Source organism: Suncus etruscus, chromosome 14 (assembly GCF_024139225.1).
Source record: "Suncus etruscus isolate mSunEtr1 chromosome 14, mSunEtr1.pri.cur, whole genome shotgun sequence".
NCBI lineage: Eukaryota > Metazoa > Chordata > Mammalia > Eulipotyphla > Soricidae > Suncus > Suncus etruscus.
Window position 1 is genome coordinate 27,854,271 of NC_064861.1, and position 23,646 is coordinate 27,877,916.

Sequence of the window (23,646 nt, forward strand, 5' to 3'; positions counted from 1 at the left end):
AAAAAAAAATGTGGTCTCCTATAGTCTCTGAGAAGGTCACCATTGTTGCCTTGTTGCTGAGTGCTGTGGCTTTCACAGCTGAGTGGGTAAACAGTACGACCAAGTGGAACCAGTTAAACAAGTCAAGTAAAGATAAAGTTGAAATTTGAATTTGGAGGACTCAACTTGTTTTGTTGCCTTTATAACAAAAACTCTGCTGATTGATGAAGAAAGATCTGATCAATAAAAACCCTATTTGCTTATGCAAGGACTTGTGGTTCATTTGATGTCAGCAAAGCTCTCAACTGACCATCTCTCTGTGCCTGGTATTATTATATGAATCACAGGCAGGAAGAGGTACAAAGACAGGCTGCTACATTTCTTAACTTGCAAAAATTCACAGCATGTGAAAGGAGTGCGGATAATTCCGCTACATGGCAGAACAGGCCAATGGCCACTTCACACCTAACCAAGCAGACTTTGGCAGCATTCTTTGATCTGGGGCCTTGGCTCTGCCCACCAAAATTCCAGGCTGCTCCTCCTCAGTCTTGCTTCCAGTTCTGGCTTGGGCAGGTTCCACTGCCTCCTTCCATGTTATTCTGATCTAATCTGTTCATTCATTTATTAAGAAGGTATTTGAGAGGGTAACATGTGTCTGTGGATAAAAGCAATTCTTTTTTCTCATCGGTCTTCAGGGTTAGTTGAGGAAACACATTTATTTACTAAATCATGTGTGAGGATCATAAACTCTTTATGAGTTGATTATCTTATTTCATATTAGTTTTGGGGAACACATGGCATTGCTCTTGGATTACTCTTGACTGCTCTCAGGGTTCACTCTCGATTGTACTTAAGGGACCATATGGTGCATTGGAGTTAGAACCAGGGTCAGTTTTATGTAAGACAAATCCCATGCCAGCTTTACTCTTATTCCAGCCTTAGATGGTCTCAAAATATTTCACTAATTAGTTGACCCAGAAAACCCTTCAAAATCAACCAAACCCAAAGGTTCAAATCTCCATGTTCACTTTAAGAACATGTTTCACTTATGAAACTGCTCAGGCTGGCCAGGACATACATATCTGAATATCTACTTGTATCTGAAGGATGTTGCTCTCAGAAACATTGTGTGTTTTACTCATCACAGCCATGCCCAGGACACCCATGAAGGCTGGATAGTGGTAGCCCTCAAAGAGTGGGAATTGTTATTGCACCTGCTTAAAAATACAGAGTAATGCTGAGCTGAAGGGTTGTTATAGATTCTCTAGTCAAACACATATACAGTCAAACATAGTCCTAAGATGTGCTGCAGAACTTTCAGGGCGTAGTTGCATTAACCCCTACATGACCATCTCTTTATCATGTGGAGATGATCCTTCCTGTAAAAGAGCAGACTGTTCTGAAACCAGAGAGGAATTTTCACAGAAGAAAAGAGAATTAAAGAAAAATCTGAAGAATCAAAAACTTAAGGCCAGGGGATAAAAGTCATAAAATAGATGCAAATAAGCATTATAAAAAGGAGAACTAGACAGGAGATTTCCCTTGTGTATATCTTGTGTATCTCTCTCTCTCCCATTCTCTTTCTCGTCCCCAACTCAATGTGTGTGTGTGTGTGTGTGTGTGTGTGTGTGTGTATGTGTGTGTGTGTGTGTGTAGGCCATACAGAAATGGGAGCAAACTATACCTACATATTGCTCCTGTCCCTCTGTTCCATTCTATTCATCTATCACTCTCCACTTCCCTTTCTGATTGGTTTCTTTTAGATTACTTATTCAGTTTAAGTATGCTTTGATTGCCTTAGTTTATGTTTAGGTCACTGACATGCCAATACACAAAATATAGTTAGATTAGGGGCCGGAGCAATGGCGCTGGAAGTAAGTAAGGAAGTAAGTAAGGCGCTGCCTTGCAAGCGCTAACCTAGGACCCACTGCAGTTCAATCCCCCAGTGTCCCACATGGTCCTTCCAACCAGAAGTGATTTTTTTAAATATAATTTTTATTTTAATCATAGTGGTTTACATGTTATTGACAATAATATTTTAGTTAAATATTTACATAACATCAGGGGGGATTCCCATCACCAAATTGTCCTCCCTACACCTCCGTTTTTGTCCTATCTCCTGTATCCTCTTCCCTCACCCCCAGGGCTGCTAGAATATGTGGTCCCCTATGTACCTATCCTACTACATTGTAGTCTTGCATCTGATTGGTCTAGGTGCCTCCCTAATTTCCCCCTCTAACTGGGAGGCAGGCCTAGCTAGTTAAATTTGCGTGGTTTGGTTTGAAGAAGAGAAAAGTAGTAAATTGGGGTAAAAGTCTAATACTCCAAAAGTGGGCAGAGTCCTTCTAGAGGCTCTTATCATCGATTTGAGGGGTGAAGGAGAAAAAAGAAAATGAAACATTCCATCAGTACAAAAAAAAAAAGTGTCCAATATCCAGTGAGACTCCAACAATAATGGTAAGCACCACACTCGCACAAAACAAAAACAAAAACAAAAACAAAACAAAACAAAACAAAAAAACTGCCATGGTCTTGAGATAAGAAACATGACATAGCCCATAAAGAAAGAAAAGAAAAGAGGAGAAAAAAATAGGTATATCTGGGGACAACAGCTTCAATAACCACACCCAAACAGAGAAATTGACCAAAAATAGTTAGGTAAGTAAAAAAAAAATAATAATAATAATAAATGAAGGTACAAAATAATATATAAAAAGTAAACAATGTTTTGTGCTTTTTTTTTCCCTCCTACCCTGGCACAGTAAATATTGGGGTCATTCGAAAAGGAATTCACTTGGCCTAAGAGTTATGGGTTTCTCCGTCCTTGGAGTATATTGTCATGGGATCAACTATAGACTCTGTTCAGGATCATTTACTCTCCCGGTGGTCTTTTGTCGTATTTGGGAGACTTCTGTTCTGTTCTGGGTGGTACAATCAGACCTCTGTGTCTAGAGATCTCAGTATCTGCACAGATTCAGGGTTGGGACTTAGGATGACGTCAGTCTTTGTGGTTCAGGAGTTCTGTTCCCTCAGTGTCATTTTAATCCATCTTCTGTGGTTGGTGGTCTTGGTCTTTGCACTGTACCTAGGATGGCACTTAGGATAGCACCTTTCTTTGTGCTTCCAGAACCAGAAGCGATTTTTGAGTGCATAGCCAGGAGTAACCCCTGAGTGTCAATGAGTGTGGCCCCAAAACAAAAACAAATAGCTAGATTAAGAAAAATCTGAGGTTTTTACAAAACCTTTAGGAGATGAAGCTATTGTTGTACCTTTATGGCACATTATAAATTTGTTTTGTTAGCTTTTCATTTACTTTAGAATTTTCTTTTCTTCTCTACATTTTATTTAGAAAATGTCAAACCTATAGTAAAGTATGACAGAATGAACATTCATATTGGGGGGTTCTTTTTTCTTGGGTAACACCTGGCAATGCTTAGGGGTTACTCCTGGATCTATGCTCAGAAATCACTCCTAGCAGTCTTGGGGGACCATATGGGATGCCGGGATTCTAATGCCATCCTTCTGCATGCAAGGCAAATACCCTACCTCCATGCTATCTCTCTGGCCCCCTCTACCCCTCTTTCTTACAGATTTAATCTTTAATGTAACTGAACTATTAGATAATAAATTGTAACCATCATGACACTTCACTTCTAAATAAAATACTTTGGCATTCATCCCCTAAGACCAAGAGGTTCTATTTTCTAGGTACAAAACTCTTTTCATGACAAAGAAATTTGACACTGATACAATAATATGTAGTCTATGAAATAAATTTTCTAACAGTTACTAAAGAGTCTTTTCTGATTCTTTTTCTTTAATCCATAATCCAGTCTAAGAATTATACATTGTATTTTAGTTCTCTTTTTGCTCATTTCTCTTAAAATAGAATGTTTTTTGTGTTTAATGGTACTCAGTTTTAAAGAATCCAGGTCAACCATCTTAAGGCTCCAACTGTGTATCTGTCTGATTGTTTACTTGTATAAGATTCAGGTTAAACATTATAGGACAAGTACTACAGAGGCAGTGCTGTGTGTCCTTCATGTTCAGTCACTACTATCAGGACAGTGTCAGTTTGTCCTGGTGTTGGAGATGCTAACTTGGATCATTGTTGAAGTTGTTGTCTGCTCATTTGATTCTTGAATCTCTGCCATACCCTACCCATGTAACTGATAACTGATCTATAAGAAATGTCAATATCTTGTTCTCTGGCAACTGGAGATTTCATTCCATGATTTTGTCATCCATTGATAGTGGTTTCCAAATCAGTTATTAACTTAGTGGTCATAAAATATTATTTTTCTAATTTAATTCCTTCTACATTTATTAGCTGGCAGTGTTTGTGTGCATGCATGCAGGAAAACCTTCTATATTCTATTTTTGTATCCTTATGAATACTAAATTACAGATTTTAAAAGTTCATCATTTTGTATTCCATTACTATCTTTTTCTTTTAGCTAAGAATTTTCTTTTCTTTTTTTTCTTTATTTTTCTTTGTTAGGAGGGGATGGGAGGAGGGGGTGGGGCAGGGGTGGGGAAGGTGAAGAAGGGAGGGAGAAAGGAAGAGAGGGCTGGGCGAATGCCGGGATGGGGAGTCTAGCTAAGAATTTTCTAAATTTAGGTCTAAGTTATACAAAGAATAGTGAAATATATAGACATTAAGTGTATAATTTCGGGGGCTGGAGCAATAGCACAGCAGAAGGTGTTTGCTTTGCGTGTGGACAACACAGAATGGATCTCGTTTTGAATCCTGGCATCTCATATGGTCCCCTGAGTTCACCAGGAGCGGCTCTGAGAACAGAGTTAAGAGTAACTCCTGAGTGCCACCAGGTGTGACCCAAAAACATAAAAAATAGTGTATAATTTCATTTGTTTGACAAATTCATTTACCTAATGGTGACTTCCATCCTATTAAGATACAGTACATATCTAATACCACAAAAATTTCTGTAGGCTTCTATATACATTTTCAAAGAGAACTGATTACTCCTCATATTTTTGAAGAGAACTGGTCAGATATCTTTATCTCTTCGGTGTTTAAATTGTCAAAAATATAGTTGTGCAGAAAGCATTTTTGTATTGTGTTTTTGTGTTCCTAGGATAGGAGTGGCACACCTATATTCATTGCAGCATTATTTACAATAGCCCGAATCTGGAAACAACCAGATTCTGTCTTTCAACAGATGAATGGCTAAAGAAACTATGGCACATATATATAATGGAATACTATGCAGCCATCATGAGAGATGAAGTCATGAAACTTTCTTATACATAGATGAATATGGAAACTATTAAGTTGAGTGAAGCAAGCCAGAGGGAGAGAGATAGGCACAGAAAAGTTTCACTCATCTATGAGATTTAAGAAAAATAAAAGACATTATTGTAATCATATCCAAAGACAATAGCGATAAGGGCTGGAAGGACTGGCCCACGTTATAAAGCTTACCACAAAAAGTGGTGAGTGCAGTTAGAGAAATAACTACACTGACAACTATCATGACAATGGTAATGTGTGAGAGAAGTAGAATGCCTGACTTGAATACAGGCAGAGGGTGGAGGAGGAGAGAGATGTAGGGTACTGGGTGGTGGGAAGGTTGCAATGGTGAGTGGGGTGTACTTTTTATGACTGAAACCCAACTACAAACATGTTTGTAATTATGGTTCTTAAATAAAGATATATATATAGTATATTAAAAAATAAATTGTCATGTCACAGGTCATAGGATGAAGCCTAGAAATAAAGTCTTTATGGTTCTGGAGGTTCTGTTCCATCACTGTTGTTGTAATCAGTCTTCTGTAATTGGTGGTCTTGGATTTTGCACAGATTCTAGGATGAAGCCTAGGATAAAGTCTTTCATTATGTTTCTAGAAGTTATGCTCAATCTAGTTACAAAGGCCTGATTTTATCATCCACAACTGAGCGGAAAGTCTCCTGGCACCATAAAAAGACCTTAGGGTGTGAAAATGATTGTGTACAGAGCCTATATTTATTACATGACAGTATGCTTCAAGAACGGAGAAACCCTGTATCTCTTATGCCAAGGGAATTCCCTTTCTAATTTCCCCAATATTTACTGTGCCTATGCAAAAGAAGGAGGAGGAGGAGGAGGAGGAGGAGGAAGAAGAAGAAGAGGAGGAGGAGGAGGAGGCTCTATATCCCATTAACATGTTCTTCTTAATCTTTGAATATTTTCTTGGTTTCTAACAACTTTCCTCTCTTCTCCTTTCTCCCCTTCCCTCTCCTCTCTTTTTTGTGAGTTTGGGACCACACATAGCAGTGCTCAGTGCTTATTCTTGTCTGTGTGCTCAGGAATTACTCCTTCTGGGGTTCAGTACACTTTATGTGGTGCTAGGGATCAAACCCAGGTCAGCTGCTTGTAAGTCAAGCACCTTATTCATCTCTACAGTTCCTGTATTACTCAACAACTGAAAATATGCCAAGACTGCTTAATTAATGTATGCATTGGTCTAATTTAGGTCCCCTTTTTACTCCTTGTTTCACAAAAATGCTGCAGAAAACATCTTACTGCACCTAATTTTGTATATTTTAAAAAAAGGTAGTACTCTAATTTCTAAGTTAAAGTATCTGTACATTTACATTTTAATTTTTTTGTTTTTGTTTTGTTTTGGGGGCACTACCCAGAAGTGCTCAGGACTTACTTCTGGCTCTGTACTCAGGGATATAACTCCTGACAATGTCCAACAGGGCCCATATGGAATGCCAAGGATCCATATGGGATATCAGGGATCAGACATAGGTCAAATACATACAAAGCCAGCATCATAGCCATTTGGGCTCATCCTTTACATTTTGGTTTTTAGTGAAACTTCCTCTGTCTGTCTGTCTGTCTGTCTGTCTCCTGGATTTGGGCTGTCTCAGTATACTATTTATGTAATAGGTTAAGTTGCAGTTTTTGCACTTCACTTCACATATTCTCAACCACCAGAACATAGGGAAATGGCCTGGCTTGGATCAGACTGGTAAAGTCTCTGAAAACACCTACATGGAACTGATATATCCTACCAGCCCTATGAGGCAGCCTTCAATCTACTTGTTCTGTACAGCAAGGGAGGTGATCCCTGCCATCTGATTTCTTGGGGGGAACTATGGACTTAGGTGAGAGTGAGGAATTGCTCTTTGCATAAAAGCTAAGTCCTAGCCTTGGCACAGGCATTCTGGGTTCATTGCTTTTCCTTGCAGAACAGAATTCTAGGGGAGGTTAAATAGTGAATAATAAGTTTTATAGAAACTTAGAAAGGTGTGAGGGGAGAGAAAGAGAGAAGTACATGTTCAGGAGAGAACACAGGCTTCTCCAGAGTGGATATAAATAAGCAAGCAAAGAAACATAGAGACAAGCAAGCAGAGTGTTCAAGAAAGAACATGGGCTTAGAGAGCCTCTTAAAAAAGTTATTTTAAGAGAGAACTTATTCAAAAGATAATTTTCTCAAAATTATCCCTGCTCAGAATGTGTCCTCAACACAGAATCATTTGCATATGGGGGTGAGGAGTTTGAATTTGAACAAATCCTTGAGGAAGGTAGATGTCCTGATCCTAGATCTTTTTGTTGTTGTTGTTGTTGTTGTTGTTGTTGTTGTTACAAATCTAATTTTGATTTGTGGAAATGAAATCTTTCCTCAAGGGAGAGATTAAGTACAAGAAGAAATTCTTGCCATGTGCTGTCATCCAATGTCATATTCACCATTACAGTTAGATTTTGGCAAAGGATATTTGGTTTTTATTCTATTTTAGTTGAACACAGCAGATGAATGAGAAAAGGGAGAGTGGGGGTGGGTGTTGACATTACCCTTTGGGCTTCTATAAAACTTGTTTCATGTTACTGCTCTGTGTTTACCTTTAAATTCTATTGGAACAGACTTTTATTCTACAATGAATTTTGATGATGGTTTTGAATAGCAGGTGTGTGTGTGTGTGTGTGTGTGTGTGTGTGTGTGTGTGTGTGTGTGGTCATTCTCTAAGGCAGTCAGCAAAGTCTTTGTGGTTTTGTTTTCTGAATAGACCTTAGATTAAGCACCTTTGTAGATACTTGTAACTTACAAAAGGTTTTATTCAACAAATATATTTTATTTTTCAGGTTGGGTAAGTTATTAGAAGGCTGTCATTTCTTTACTTAATTTGTCTATGTTAATTTTCTTGAAAGGTCTTTGAAGCTGTAATTTCCTGGATAAATTATGAGAAAGAAACCCGTTTAGAGCACTTGGCAAAGCTGATGGAACATGTCCGGCTCCCTCTTTTACCTAGGGATTACCTAGTCCAGGTAAGTGGCTCTGTGAACTACTTACCTGCCTCTGATATGTGGAGGGGTGGAGGAGTGCTTTAATGGTTGGGGATAAGAACCCAGTCTGAGGTATGTAAAGATAGAGAGCATAGGTTTAAGATTAGGATACTTATGGTTCAGGCTTTGATCTACTACTTGAGTTTTTTGTTTAGTTTTTCAGTTTCTCTTTCTTCTCTCCATTGGAGGGATGTTACATTAGAGTTCTACCTGATTGTTGTGAGGTATTAAGTATGGCCTAATATATTCCCAATAAAAATGAACTGCTTTTATTCTAGGTGGCCAAAGCAAGAAGCAGCACTTTCATAACATTTTTGTGTTCCATATTTGCTTTAGTTTTAGCTAACTTGGAGCTTAATTCAAGACTGTAAAACTCCACAGATATCTGGAGGACATATTGCTCCCACTTTTTCTGAGGAAGAGAAGAAAAGTGAGAAAGTACAGGGTACTCTGTGATACCAAAGGTTTCCTAATCTAATTCTTATAATAACTTGGTGATGTCTAACTCCCTTTGGACACATTTGAGCCTAGGGCCTATGGAGGTTGTGATTTATCTTGTGTTACTAGCTAGCAGGAGACAAATTCAGGCTGCATATCTAAATCTGCTAGGCTCTAAAGCACACTTTCCACTCAACAGTTGCCCCCCTTCTCTGCACTCTTTCCTGCCTGTCTATTATAGCTTAGTTTGCAGAAATAATGATTTCCTTACAAAGTTACATTTTAAGGAGAAACTTAAATATATGCACAAAATCAAACACCAAAGCAATAGAGCAGCCCTCTGCTTCTCTGAGAAAGCCCGGAAAGGATGAGGTGGCTAAAATCAAGTTCTCAGCCTTCTGATGCTGTCACTTCCTAGTCATAGAATGCTGTGACAGAAAGTACCCATACTTTCTTAGACTTCATTCTTCAGTGTAAAATAGCACTGTCTGTCTACTATTGTTTGGAGAAGATCAAATAGTGCATGGAAGCGTCTAGCATGGGTGCTAGTTGTCTATGACCATTGCTACTTCTAAGTTGGCAGATGATGTTGAAATCTCATAAGCACTTACCAGATTATCAGTGCCCTCACTGCTGACACAGACGTAAGGAGTCAGGACTCTTCTTGGCCTGCTCTCTTCTCAAACTCTGCCTTCTACACTTGGGCCTCATCAGTGCCACTTGGTGGCAACATGTACTGCCTGGAGAAAAGGTCCCCTAAGCAGAGAGACCTAACCTGCCTGGCTCCCTTTGTCAAACCTCCCATAGTCCTATGGGTAACAGACTCAAGGTATCTGTATATTCCTGCCTTTGGCTCTTACTTCTATAAATAGAAGCTTGGGTTCAGAGAAATGCAAAGAGGACCTACGGATTCCTAGTACACACCCTTTTAGTAGCAACACCACGCTGGCCCCTGACCAGCGTATTTTTAAGTCTGTTGCAGTTTGGATCTCATGTTTTCAGTGCTGTTGATGCTATGGTTTTGGATATTAAGTTATATCATAACCTCACATTACTGATGTAGCTGAGGTCATTGACCTCTACTCCCTTTGGGGGTGTGAGAATTTTCATTCAACAAAAGTAATTCCTTGAGAGAAGTATATGTACATGCATTTCTCCTTTTTCTGGCCTTTTTAATATTCTCTTCCACTATTTTATTAAAAAGCCCTTACCTTTCTTCCTTCTTTAATCTCTCCTTTCCCTCCCCAATATCAGGGAGCTAATTTCCAAGTAGTGCTATGATAGGGGCTACCAGGGCCACCACATCTGGCAGTACTTGGAGGTATCAGGGGTACTCGGAATTGGACTCGGCCTCATAAAGGCAAGACATCTATTATCTACCCTTGAGCTCTACTCTTGGCCCCATTTTAAATGTTTATTATTTTAACAGACCTTTAGAGTTTATAATGTGTACCTCTTTGGCTCAGTGATAGGGTGGAAGGGACTAAGAAACAAACACCAGACATCTAGGCCTTCTTTCCTGCCTAATGCCTACAGTGCATCCCAGGAACAGAATCTCAGAATCATGAGAGGTTTGGCCAGGCATTATGCTTGGCCAGCTTGGGGACTGGGATAATTGAAAGTGGAGGCCCTTATCATCTTCCTGCTGGAACTCAGTGTTTTAGTCTTAGAATACTTGCCTCGTTCACTTTTCTTCCCTGAATCCAATACTGAAAGCCCAGTCAGGTACTGTTCAATGGTGGTAGTTGGAATTACTCAACAACACTCTGAGGAATTCTCAACAACTCTCTGACACTCCAGCAAAAAACAACAACAACAACAACAACAACAAACCCTGCAGTGACTTCTGAAGATCCTGGGCCCTTCCAGATGGCTGCACAGCAGTGGGCCCTGTTCCAGGGCAGAGGTTTGCCTGTCAGTGTAGTCTTGGTCTTGAAACCCTGAGGCACACATTTGCTGAGTGCTTGATCAAGTCCAGAGCTCTTGAGTGGGAGATGATTCACACAGAGACACAGCTTAATGGGTTTAAGGTGAAGCCAATTAATAGGTCTTTTGTGCAGGACATTCTCTTTTGCTACCATTTCTGGCTGGTTTTCTCCTTGAGGCATTTACTGTAAGAAAATGAAAATGCATTTTTCTTCTTGACCGTACCTTACTTTTCTCTCAGGGCCTCAAAAGGCTTCCCACTGCTTTTTGCCTCTTTCTTTGCCTTCCCTTCCTTCTCTCAATTTGTCCAAACACCGTTAATGCTTTCAGAGCAGGAGAAATGTGGGAGGCTTCCAAAAACCATTCATTAGTTATTTTCTATTTCATCTCATTTAAACCCCCAAACAAGCACACACAACAGTGAGGTTGTAGCTTGCTTTGCTCATTTTATAGAAGGGGAAACTGAGACTCAGAGGAGTCAGAGGTTGTGCTGAGATTTTTATTCTTGTTTGTTTTAGCCTAAATGTAACATTTATCCTGATGTGCTTTTGAATCTCCAGAGGCAGAGATTGAGTGCTAACTCCATGGACCTTTCTCATAGAGCATTACCACTCACTGCCCACTTCCTATAGTGCACTTGGGGCAAGATGCTGGGGTGTGAGTCTATAAGAAGGAGCGTGCATAGGATGATTCATTCTAGGGAGTTAGCTCTGGGTGCCTTGACCTCAGGATTATTGTTGGTTGTTATTCCCAGACAGTTGAAGAAGACGCTCTGATAAAAAATAACAATACCTGTAAGGACTTTCTCATTGAAGCCATGAAATATCATCTCCTCCCTCTGGATCAGAGGCTCTTGATTAAAAATCCAAGGACCAAGCCCCGGACTCCAGTCAGCCTGCCCAAGGTAAGCCCAAGCCCAGTTCTTGCCAAGTGTGGGCCTGGCCCTGCAACCTGGCCTTCTCTCCTTGTGACTCCACTCCCCAAGGCTGCCCCCTTTCTTGGTTGCTTTTACCACCTAGAATTAAATCTGCCTGCTCCTTGTGAATCTTGCACTGCCACTCTTTGGGGGCTTCTCTTCCTAAAAATGTCAAGATAGCATCTAGTGTCAGGGAGATCTGAGAGCAACTCAGTGCCCTTCCCTTTCCTTTCCTTGCTTTGCTCTGTGGATTGTGCTTGTGCTCTGTTGAAAGTAGAGAATGGCTGTTAGCTTCTGGTGAGGAGCACAGGAGAAGCCCCCTAATTAAGACTTCTGAGTAGGGGGCTGGAGAGATAGAATGGAGGTAAGGTGTTTGCCTTGCATACAGAAGGTGGTGGTTCGAATCCTGGCATCCCATATGGTCCCCTGAGCCTGCCAGGAGCGATTTCTGAGCATAGAGCCAGGAGAAACCCCTGAGAGCTGTCAGGTGTGACTCAAAGATTTTTGGTATTGGTTACTTTGGCATCCCTGAAGTTCCCTTCTCTCTGATCATCAGGTTTTTTTATATGCAGGAATTGGACTTAAAGCCTTATATAAGCTTGGCATCTGCTGTACTGCTGAGCTCCACCTTTGGCCTCCATTTCAAATTAAAAAAATTAATAAAGATTGCATAAAGATAATTTTTAAAAATTATTTTAAAGTCTACAGCTCAGGAGTATCTCTGAAGTTCTTTCTGACTTCATGTTCCAAGAGTTTCTAGGATGCAAAGGTGACACATAGGGGAAAGTCTCAGCTGGCCTAGAAGAAAGTCTTCAGGGAGGAGTGGTGTTGGCTCACAGCTGCAGCCAGGACAGCTCCAGGAGATGCCCAAGGCCCTTCCTTCTTCTCCTCTTTCTAACTACCTGCCCATGCCCTGCACCTGCTGCTTCCAGAAGTATTTTGCAGGGCTAGAGAAGCATGTAGGAGGAGATTCAAGATGTTTAGATTTTCTAGGGCCCTGGAGAATATATTGCTTACAATTTGAAGGAAGATGATAAATATTCAGGTAACAATACACAGAGCTGAAATTTAGTATTTACTATGTTCCAAGCAGTGAGCTCAAGGCATTGCATGCATACTTTATGTAACTGTCTCAATAGCTCTTAAGGTAGAGGCAGTTAACGTACACAGAGAACACTGAGGTTCAGAGAGATAAAATATCAAGCCCACAATCCTCACAGCTAATCAGGTAGATATAGAATTTGAGATCTCACTCCAGCCAAGCCAGCATTTGAACAGAAACTTTCTCACCTTCAGAGCTGTTTTCTGAATCGGTACCAAACTTTACTTGGCTTCAGCCTTGTACACTTGAATGTAGATTTCAGAGGCTCAGGGACAGAGTGAGGGCCTTTTCTAAATGGCTTATTTGCCTCACACACATGGATAACTTTTGTTTTCCTAAGATGTCACTTGGGCATTTCTTTATGTTTTCAAAGTGAAAATAATTTGATTTTCTTTAACCATAGAAATATGTGTTCATTGTAGATTGTTTAAAAGGACTCTGAAGTTTTGAAACATAGTTGTAATTGCTGTCATCATTGTAGTAAATTTTTCCAAGACATTTCTTTAAGAACTTATTCATAAATAGATAACAATCTATACTTCTAGGTAAAGAAAGTTTTGCTACACAGATTGAAATATTTATTTTTCTGCTCCACCAAATGTTATCTGACATTTTCAATGTTATTAGTATGGATAAAGTTAGTATTTAAATTGTAATCGGTGCATGATTCAAAATTATATTTATGTACCATTATTTATTTAACTGTTCTTTGTTGATAAACTTTGTGATAATTTCATTTTTGTGGGACTTGGGCCATACCTGCTGTGCTTGGGGACTACTCCTAACATGGTACTGAGAGGTTGCTTATGGCAGTGCTCAGGGGACCATGTGGTGTCAGGGACTGAAATGGTATACTCCAGCCCTTTTAGCATTTGGCTACTAATTTCCTTTCTAAAAAGCTATTACAACAGCCATTTCTGTGTCAAATATCCATGTAAGAGGATGTATATTTAATTTTGCTTTTCTTTCATTGAGTTAAAGTCATGTTGGTTTCATGTCATTATTGGCATTTTCACTCCTTTTATGGTAATTTTCTTTCTTTTTTCACTTTTTCTGTTAGACTATATGTTTGTAGTAAAACCAGTGGTTTTCATAATCTAAAGAGGTTGGTTTTTGTATGTATTATTTTTTTCTTTGTATTTAGTTTGCTTCTGAACTTGTCAATAACAGTTTTCCAGATACCAAGGAACACTTTTGTTTGTTTTGGGGCCACATCTGGTGATTTTTAGGGCTTACTCCTGGCTCTGTGCTTAGGATTCACTCCTGACTCCCAGATGCAGTGCCACCATTCAAATCTAGGTTGGTTATGTGCAAGGTGATGCCTAAAAGCCCTGTATTATCTCTATGGTCCAATAAATGTCGATGTTGCTGTGCTCAGGGCTTATTCTGACTTTTTGTTCAGGGATCATTCCTAGCAGTTTGGGGGGCAATTGAACCTGGGTCAGTTGTGTTCAAGGCAAGTTATCTTCTGGACTGACTCTCTGGCCCCCAAGAAAATTTTAAGTAGTCAAAATTTAAGTAGTCAAATTGATCTCTCTTATGCTTTGTGACCTATGTTTTGCATCATTTTTTAAATTATTTCCCTACTCAGAGATTTATAAGAATTTACTCCTATGTTTTATTCAAGTAATCTCATGATCTCTCTTTTACATTCAGATCACTAATGCATTTAAATTTTCTTTTGGTATAAGAAGTGAGGGTAGAAATTCCTCCTCTACATATATTGCAGTTAATGAGCTAGTTCTGACACAATACTATTTTATAAAATAAACTTCTGCCCCATTGATTAAAAAAAAATAAAACCTTCATTATGGTCTGAATTTCTACAGGCTATGTGTCTGGAGAATACTGATTTTAAAGTACACCAGTACTTGACATGGAGGAGGCTTTTCCTATCCTAGGATGGGGATGGTGGTAGAGGAGGTGGGGTGTCATTCTTCACCTGGTGGTACAACTCATGAGCCACTTTCAGCTTTGTGCTCAAGGGTAAGGATCTCCAGAACTGCTCTGTGGATGCTGGGGATGGAACTCCAGACTCCGGCATGCAAAGCATGTGCTCCAGACCTCTGAACATCTCTCAGGCCCTACATCTCAGGTTTCCACTTGACCTTGTTGCTTTTCTTGTGACTTTTCCATTGGAAACAGGTTCTCTTCCTATGTGGTATCAGACTTGTAATGCCTCTGCCTGAGGAGAATATCTTGGAGCTGAGGAAATGATGCAGAGCTGGTCTGGTATCTCTGTGTGGAGGTCATGCCCAGTGAATTCTCCTTTCTAGACTCCACATCTATACTTAACCACGTGATAATTTTAAAACTCAGAGACCAGTCTGTGGTGGAGCCTGGCCTGTATCTGCTGGGAGTGCCACTTTTGAGATAAGAGTTCTGTATAGTTGAGGGGAGCGCATCACGTTTGTCCCCCTGCCACCTCGCCTCCAGAGAAAATGGTCTCTTTTCAGAGTGAAAACATTCCAATTTCTGGGCAGCCTTCCACAGGCAGCTGGAATCATAACTTCATTTGAGTTTATTGAAGGAATAGAGAGACACTAGAGCTCTTTGCCCCTAACTAATACTGGGTTAATATCAGGTTCTGATGGTCAGTGTGCTTCTTATACTCTACTTGGCTTTGTTTGGGTGATTCAATTGATGAAGAAATTCCCACTGTGTATTTGAGTAATAGGGCGTGCAGAGGAAATCACTTTGAGGACAATTAAATTATATGTTACTTCAGAAATCATCACAGTAACAGGGCAGTTCTGTTCTGTCTCTCCTTTCTTCACTTGTTTACTCAGAAAGATTAAATCAGTCCTTCAGTAACAGCTGCTAAGTGCAGAGCTGTGATTTGAGCCAAGGCCTTTCCTTCTTCATAGTGTCCTTTTTCTTTTCTATAAAACTGTTTTACAAAGTAATGGACTTTAGATTTTTGTATCAGATGAGAAATATGATTCTCTCTTTTTAATTAGAAAAATGTATTTTAATCAACACATTATAACATCCTATTCATTGGTTGCATTACCAAGACACTTGCTGTCCTTTTAAGATGAAAGCTTTATATGCTTAGAGCAGTTTTAGGTTTATAGCAAAATTAGTAAGTATAGAGATTTCCCATTTACCTTCTGCCCCACATCCCACAGACATACCCCTCACCCTGAATTAGCTATGACCCAATTGTTTTCTACTCACTTCAGGTATACTGAGTTGTAACAATGACTCTCACTCTCTTTAGAGATGAAGTTGACAGATTCTGACAGATGCATATAGCCATGTAAATATAATCACAGTCATAATAAACCTATTATTTTAGAAAATTATCTTTGTAGTCAAGCTCTTTTCCTTACTTCCATCACCTTGCAACTGTTAATCTTATTTTTGTTCATGTCATTTTGTCTTTTCTGGAATGTTTGATACATGAATTCATGTCTTCTTTCTTTTAGTCTAATGCTTTTGAGATTAATCCATATTTATGCTTGTATTAGGAGGTCATTTTTATTAGTAATAATTATTCCATTGTATAGATTTGTTGATCTAGTTACCATTTTATGGACTTTGGATGCCCTATTTTTGGGAAACCCCGAAGAGGGTGGGGAAATAGCTCAAATAGAAATAGTCCTTGTATATGGAAGTCCTGGGTTTGATAGCCAGTAACATAAGGTCCCCTAAGCACCACCAGAACTAAGCATTGAGCCCTCTAGACCTATAAGCAGCTTGTAAGTTTCCTGAGTATAACTTGGAAGGCCCACTAACCAAAAAAAAAAAAAATAAAAACCAAATCATTTTCCAAGATGGTTGTACCTACATTCCCCACCAGCAGTGTATGAGTCAAGTTAATACAGGCTTTCTACTACTTGTATTATTATTTTTATAAAAATAAGTATTTGTTGGTATCTTACTATGATTTTGATGTCTCATTTATCTAATGACTAAGGATGTTGAGCATTTTATGTGCTTATTGTCACTTGTATTTATTCTTTGATAAAGTGTCTTCAGATATTTTATCTTGGTTAAAATTTGGATTTTTTTCTTACTAAAGTGTAGTAATTTATTATATACTATGGATATTTGTCTGTAATGAAATACATATTGTGCAAATATTTTCCATTCTATGCTTTGTATTTTCATTTTCTTAACAGTATCTTTGGAAGAATAGAAGCTTTACCTTTTATTGCTTTCTAATGTGGTTTATGTATTTTGTGTTCTGTCTAACAACTCTTTGCTTAATCTAAGATCACAAAGTTTTTCTCCTGTGTATACCTACCTCTAGGAATGCAAAGTTCAAAATGACATTTTGGTCATTAGGTAATATTTATATTCTTTAAGATTATTCTTATTTGTGGTGCCTGAGGTTGAACTCAGGACCTTACACTGCAGAGCAAGTGCTCTGCCAGTGGCCTCAAGATATTTTTTAATTTTATTTTAAATAAAGCATGTGATTTCAAAGTCCTTTATAGTTGGACAGCAGACATGTGATGATCAGACAGTGAATCAGGGCCATTCCAAACACCAGTGTTGAACTCCATCCACCAATGTTCCCAGAGTGCATCCTATATAACCACCTATGCCCCTGACTTGCCAGTAGAACAGGCCCATTTTAAGTTTATATTGTTAAAGTTTGGGTCTCTTGATTCCATTGTTGTTGACTTTGGCTTGGATATTTAATTCTGTCCCTTTTTATCGTTACCAATGTACCTGAGACCACTTGACCTGTGGTCACCATTCTTTACTTTTTCTTTTTTCCCCTTATTAGTTTTATAAAAAATGCAGAAATCAGAAGTAAACAAAGTAATTTATATCCCAATGTTCTATGAACAAGGCAGGAGCCCCTATTTAAAAGATAAAGAAAAGGAGGTGGCAGGTTTTTTTTTTTTTGCATATTTTCAGTAAAAGTTGAGGTAAATAAAACCTTTGGCCTAAAAACAGTATGTCCCTAACCCATGAAGCATTCTGCCATAATACCAACTACAAACTCTGGGCATACTAAATTGTCTAAACCCAAGGTCTTTCTTCATGGTCCCAGTAAAAGTTTTCCTCAAGCATGGTTGCCACAATCAGGCTTTTGTAATTAGAGATCTTGGTTTTTGCATAGATCCTATGTCAAATTCAGGGTGTCATGGAGTGTCTTCTGTTTCATCTCACGATTAGATGGTAAGGCAGGAACATGTGCTCTGAAAGCAAATTGTTGCTGTTTCCAACTCATCAGGACATCATATGAACCCACCCTTGAGCAAATTGGTGCAAGGACAGCATTATGTCCTTCCCTAGTAGAAGTTCTATTCCTGGTGCTGGTGTAGAAAAGCATGCCAATTCCAAAGATGAGATCCTAGGTTCAGGGAGACACTGTGACAAATGTTCAAAGTGAAAGGCACCTCTACAATATAAAATTTAGGAGTTTCTATCCATATTAGATAAGAACTTCTTTCTATAAGTAAGATTTCCCCACTTTAATGTGCCTATGCAAAAAGAAACAATACCATACTGGTACATATGGGGGGGATAACAAGCTAAACTATCCCTATAACCTGGCTCTAACATGAATGCAGACACCAAGAAAAACTTATCTACAAGAACAGGGGTTGGCAACCTGTGGCTCCAGAGCCACAGGTGGCTCTTTTGAAGTTTTGCCTCGTGTCTGACAGCAGGGCTGATAGCAGGGGTGCAGGGAGTGGTATCACTTAAATATATTTTAATTGGCTATTAATTTGCACAAATATATGTTTTACATTGTTAAGTGAAAAGGTTCTTTTTTTCTTCAAATTGACAGCTAATTGCACGATCCTGTATATAGCATTAAGATAAGAAGCAATATATGCAGTGTTATATTTATTTTAAATGTGAAGGTGGTTTTGAAGCTCCCAGGTTTATTTTTCTCTCTGGTTGCAGCCCCTAGGATTTTAAATTCTTTGGAAAGGAGTCCAAGTGGCTCTTAAAGGTTTCTGAATTTTCTACTAAACAAATTCACAAAAGGGATGGGGAAAATACATTTATATAAGATGATACATAATAAGAATTATACCTATTAAGTAAATACAACTAAAGAAATATAGAAAAGAAATATATACGAGATGGGAGAAAAGGGACCTCTGAGAGCAAATCAGCAGGAGCAGAGGGAGCAGTTTCTTCCAGGGCCAAAGCAAGGTGGGCTGGGAGGCTGTTCTTTAACTTTGGGAGCCAGCTGGCAGTGGGTTGGGGTGGGAATGTTTCCCTGAGGAGTTAATAACTGAGGGCAAAAAGGTTAAATAGGGAGAAATAATAGATCAGGGGTAAGATAGTGAAAGGATAAAAAAGGAATTGTAAAGTGGTAAACAAGGGAAGGGTAAAAGGAAGGGTTTTATATAAAATGGGGAAGGACTATATACAACATAGACAGATATTATGTACAATACAGACAGACATTAAACAGACATGGAGATGTCTACCTCACACACATACTCAGACACACACACACACACACACACACACACATACACAGACAATGAAGATCGATTCATAGGTTGCAGTTGAAAAACTGACCTTGGTAGAACAGATCAGAGTGCTTAAAAATATAAAGCTGGCAAGTCAAATGGAAAGGTTTTCTAATTTCTAGGCAAATCATCATTGGTGAGGGTAAACTTTACTGAAGAAAGTCTTCCTGGATTAGGTTGTGCATAGAGCATACTGAAAACAATCATAATTTTCAAGTCTATAATACCAAGTAATATAGTATTGAGCACTATAAAAGGAATCTACACCATGAAGTATCATATAACAGATCTGAGCATCCAGGTTTCTTTCCTGAAGGCAAATGGAAAATATGGGTGTTATTATATAATAACAAACTAGCTTGAATTAGAAATAAATTGCAAAAACATATTCAGTGAATGAGCACTATAGCAAGAGTCTATGTTATACAGTGGCCTATTCCAGTGTTATTTAAATAAACATTAGATCATATTAGCAGGCATAGTCAAATGGGAAATTAATAAATTAGAATATTTGTCAAGACATCATAATGAGCATTGTATTTGGTCTAATATTATAAAGCACTATAATGCGAAACTAGGGCAACCAACCTGTATCTCCAAGGACCACTATGAATAAAAAGATTACAGAGTTATTACACACATGCAAATTAAGACACTAAATTATTCTTATAGTGAACACTGTAGAGGAAGTCCATGGCTTCCAAACACATTCTGCACCTGTTTATGTGCATAAAAGCATTTTAACATTATTATGAACTTCTATAAAGAGCAGTTAATTGAATACCTACTAAATCTAAACAGCTGTATCCATTGATGCAGGTATCTTTGAAGTATAAAATAATATAAGCTTTATTGTTTCTCCTTTTCCAATAAGTTTGTTTCCTTCTCTTTACTATACTCTGGAGCCAACAGTATTCAAGATAACTACTATTTAGACCATGTGTTTCTTTGTGCAGCTATTCTAAATACCACATGTAAGTGATATAATTCTATATTTGACATTCTTCGGCTTACTTCACTTAACATATCTTCTGTTCCATCCATGCTGCTGAAAATTACCTGAATTCATCATTCATTACAGCTATGTAGTATTCAATTGTATGTATGTACATCTTCATGATCCATTCTTCTATTGTTGGACATCGAGGTTGATTCCAAGTCTTAGCTATTGTACTGAGTGCTGCAATAAATAGTGGTATGCATACTTCCTTTTAGATGAATGTTTTTTCTGTCCTGGGGATAGATATACCGAAGAGGAATTTCTGGGTCCTGTGGCAGCTCAATTTTGAGTTGAGTGAGAACCCTCCATACTGTTTTCCTTATGGGTTGGATCAGGAACCATTCCCACCTGCAGTGGAGCAGAGTTCCATTCTTACCACATCCCTGCCAACAGAGATCTATACAGGCTCTGTATAGATCAATTAGTCCTAGTTTTTCTAATTTCTCATTTAGGGCTCTCATGTCTTTGCCAGTGTTCTTTGTAGTACATCTGTCTGGTGGTGATAATGATGTGTTGAATTCTCCTACTACTATCACATTTCATTCATATGTTTCTCCAGGTTTGTGAGCAAAAGTCTTACATATTTTTCTGGCTCTACATTTGGTGCATAAATGTTGATCATAGTGCTTCTTGGTTTATTGTTCCCCTGATCAATAAGTCATGTCCATTTTTGTCTCTCAGTACTTTCTTGGGGATGAATTCAATTTGGTCTAATGTAAATATGAGCCTTTTTTGTTTGTTTTCCAGTGGTTGACATAATTGTTTTCATCCTTTTACTCTTAGACTGTGTCTATCCTAAACTTTTAAGTGTGCTTCCTGCAGGCAGCAGACAACTGGATTTTGTTTCCTGATCCAACCTGCCACTCTGTGCCTTTTGATGGGAGAGGTTAGTCTATTGATATTTAAGGAAACTATTGACAGAAAGGGCTGTTGATCATAATGTTGTATAGGTTTATTATTGTTACAAGTGGGTATTTGATTTATGTAATTGATCTTTGAGTAGTTCATTGAGAATTGGTTTGGTTAGTGGGAATGTTTTAATTTCTTTTAACTGAGAATAAATTAATAAGTTTGTTGGGTTGACTCTAGGTTGAAACTTTCATTCAGTAGTGATGATTCATCACTTTTGTTAGTCTCCTGTTTGTTTGGAACAAGTGTCTATCCCACTTGCAAGGGATGGGTGATGACTTACCATGTATTGAGTGGAGGAATATGAATGGATTTGTTATACATCTTGAAAGTAGAGCCTGAAATAGCTACACTGAGATTTAAGCCCAAGATGATTGATCCCACATCCTATAGCTCCCCTCCAAAGCAGTGGGGCTGAAAACTATGGTTTCACACATGCAAGGCAACTGCTCTGTCCATGAGCCCTACACCTGTTTTCTTAACTGTTCCATACGGGTGCCTCCAATACTCACAAAAGTGTTTAAGCTGCATATAGGGTGTAAGGAGACTTGGTTTCCAGCCTTCTGGGGGCGGGGGAAGGGTTAATGCAAATAGGTCCCTCAGAGAATGCAGGATAGAAATAAGTTGGCTAAATTAATGGTGGAAGAGGAATGTTAGAAAATAATTAGGATCTTTTCAAGACCAGTCCTAGGAAGCCTAGATTGGGCTTTTATGAATTCAGTCCAGAAGCCACATGGTGAGTCAGGTTTGCAGTGTTGGCAGCAGCCTCAGCAGCAAGTCTGTCTGCTAGCTGAGCTCCTTCTTGGAAACAGATAGGGCTCCACCTGGTGAAAGCCACAGGTGTTGTTCTCCTGAGCTGTTTGGATCACAGTGACCTATTCTCACAGGAACCACTAATAGCATCAGTCTGGCTCCCCCACATTCCTTACTCAGAACTTTCTCTGAGGATGTGTTGTCATGGACACCCGAGTCTATCTCTCAGCCTCACTCAGTCCTTCTATGGGGTGGGAAGGCACCCTGTGCTACAGATGGCAGCTAAGAAATGAGGTACCAGAAAGATGCCTTTGGAGATGTACTGAGCATGTCACTTCCCACAGTGGTACAGTCCTGTCAATATCTCTAGTACAGTCCTGTCAATATCTCTAGTCAGCTCTTTAAAAATGACACCAAAATGCCACTTGGGCTGGAAAGGAGTGTCTTCCAACCAGTCTAGTTGTCCTGCTGTCAGTCAGGGTTGGAAATGGTGGCTTTGGGTAGGTGAGCAGCTGAGCTGGCCTCTGGCCCAGGGTCAAACACTGACAAGCACCCTGGGCCCCAGAAAATCTTTCTCCTCAGCCTAGAATCTGTGATGTTCATCTCCCCCACTCACAGATCACCCGTGGTCTTTTCTACCATTTATTGGTAGTTTCTTTTTCAGAAACATGTTTTGATTGTTGTTAATGAAAAATTTATTATTGTTTAGTTAACCTGGTACAGACATGTTAACATTGATTGACTTTGATGTACACCAAGTTAGCAACTGTTTTTCACAGTCATGCTGGTGCTAATCTAATAATTGAAGCTGACATTTTGTGTGTGCTAGTTACCAAGAATGATGCTATGTGCATCTGTCCTATGAGTTTCCTGGCTCATTTTGTGAGCACCATCCTAATAGAAGGGATAAAAAGTGGGGTTCAGAACCTGCCATAGCTCACTGGGTGACATCTGCTGGGTGACAGGGCCAGTTTTCCTACTCCTTTGGCCGCTGGGTCTTGCTCTCACACAGAGGCTCCCACCCCCACTGCCTCTGCATCTTGGCTGTCCATCCTTGCCTGGAGCACCTGTTACTCAGGAGCCCGCTGGGACACGTCTTCTGCCTCACTGGACCTGGATATGCTCCTTCGGATGAATTGTTGGTGTTAGCCCTGCGGCCCCACGCACCAGGGTAAGAGAAACTCTGGCTTCCTGCCCTGGCCCGAGGGACCGACTGGCTGGGCCTGCCTCCTGCCCGGCTCACCGGCCATGGAAGAAAGTTTGGACAGGATTCTCATTTTGCCTGATGAAAAATGTGTGTGTGGCCCCAGGTTGTTCCTGTCACCATAGGGGAGAGTCAAATGACTGATATGTGAGGATTAAGGTCTCAGCTCTGTTCACCTACTTCTGCCTTTTCAGTGGCTGTACCTCAGTATGGTGCTAGTGTACCTTCATGCAAGGCGAGCATTGTCCATGTGAAAGAGGTGGTGGGATCTATATCTGAAATTTGTCTTGTCAGCTGGGTGCATCATGTCTTTCCTGTGGAACTAGGCAGTGTCATGGTCTCTCTACAGCCAGTGGCTATATAATTTTCTAAAACCAGTGGGCTTTTATGAGGAGTCACTCCCCTCTCCCAAAGTACCATTAAATCTGGGTCACCTGTATTTTGTCAACCAGAACTCTCCCTTACCAGTACTCACAGCCTTCAAACAATGGCAGCATACTTGAGCCAGGACATTGATGTCCCCAACGAGACTTAAGGACTTAGCAGTGCTTGAGTGATAATGAAATCATGTCTGGTCTAGCACAAATTATTTATATCTAGCCTCTATTTGTCCTTGTTAACCTGGAACAAGTTTTCTTATTGTCATTCTCAGATGAGAGTTTTATCATGA

The 23,646-nt window shown here is 39.4% G+C and overlaps 1 protein-coding gene across 1 annotated transcript in view; it reads left to right on the forward strand.

The window, feature by feature from the left end:
- Positions 1-23,646, forward strand: part of KLHL3 (kelch like family member 3) — a 158,389-nt gene that overhangs the window by 116,914 nt on the left and 17,829 nt on the right. Inside the window, exons 7-8 of the mRNA XM_049786046.1 lie at positions 8,139-8,255; positions 11,392-11,541. Of these exons, the coding sequence (XP_049642003.1) occupies positions 8,139-8,255; positions 11,392-11,541 (267 nt within the window). The remainder of the gene's footprint in view (positions 1-8,138; positions 8,256-11,391; positions 11,542-23,646) is intronic.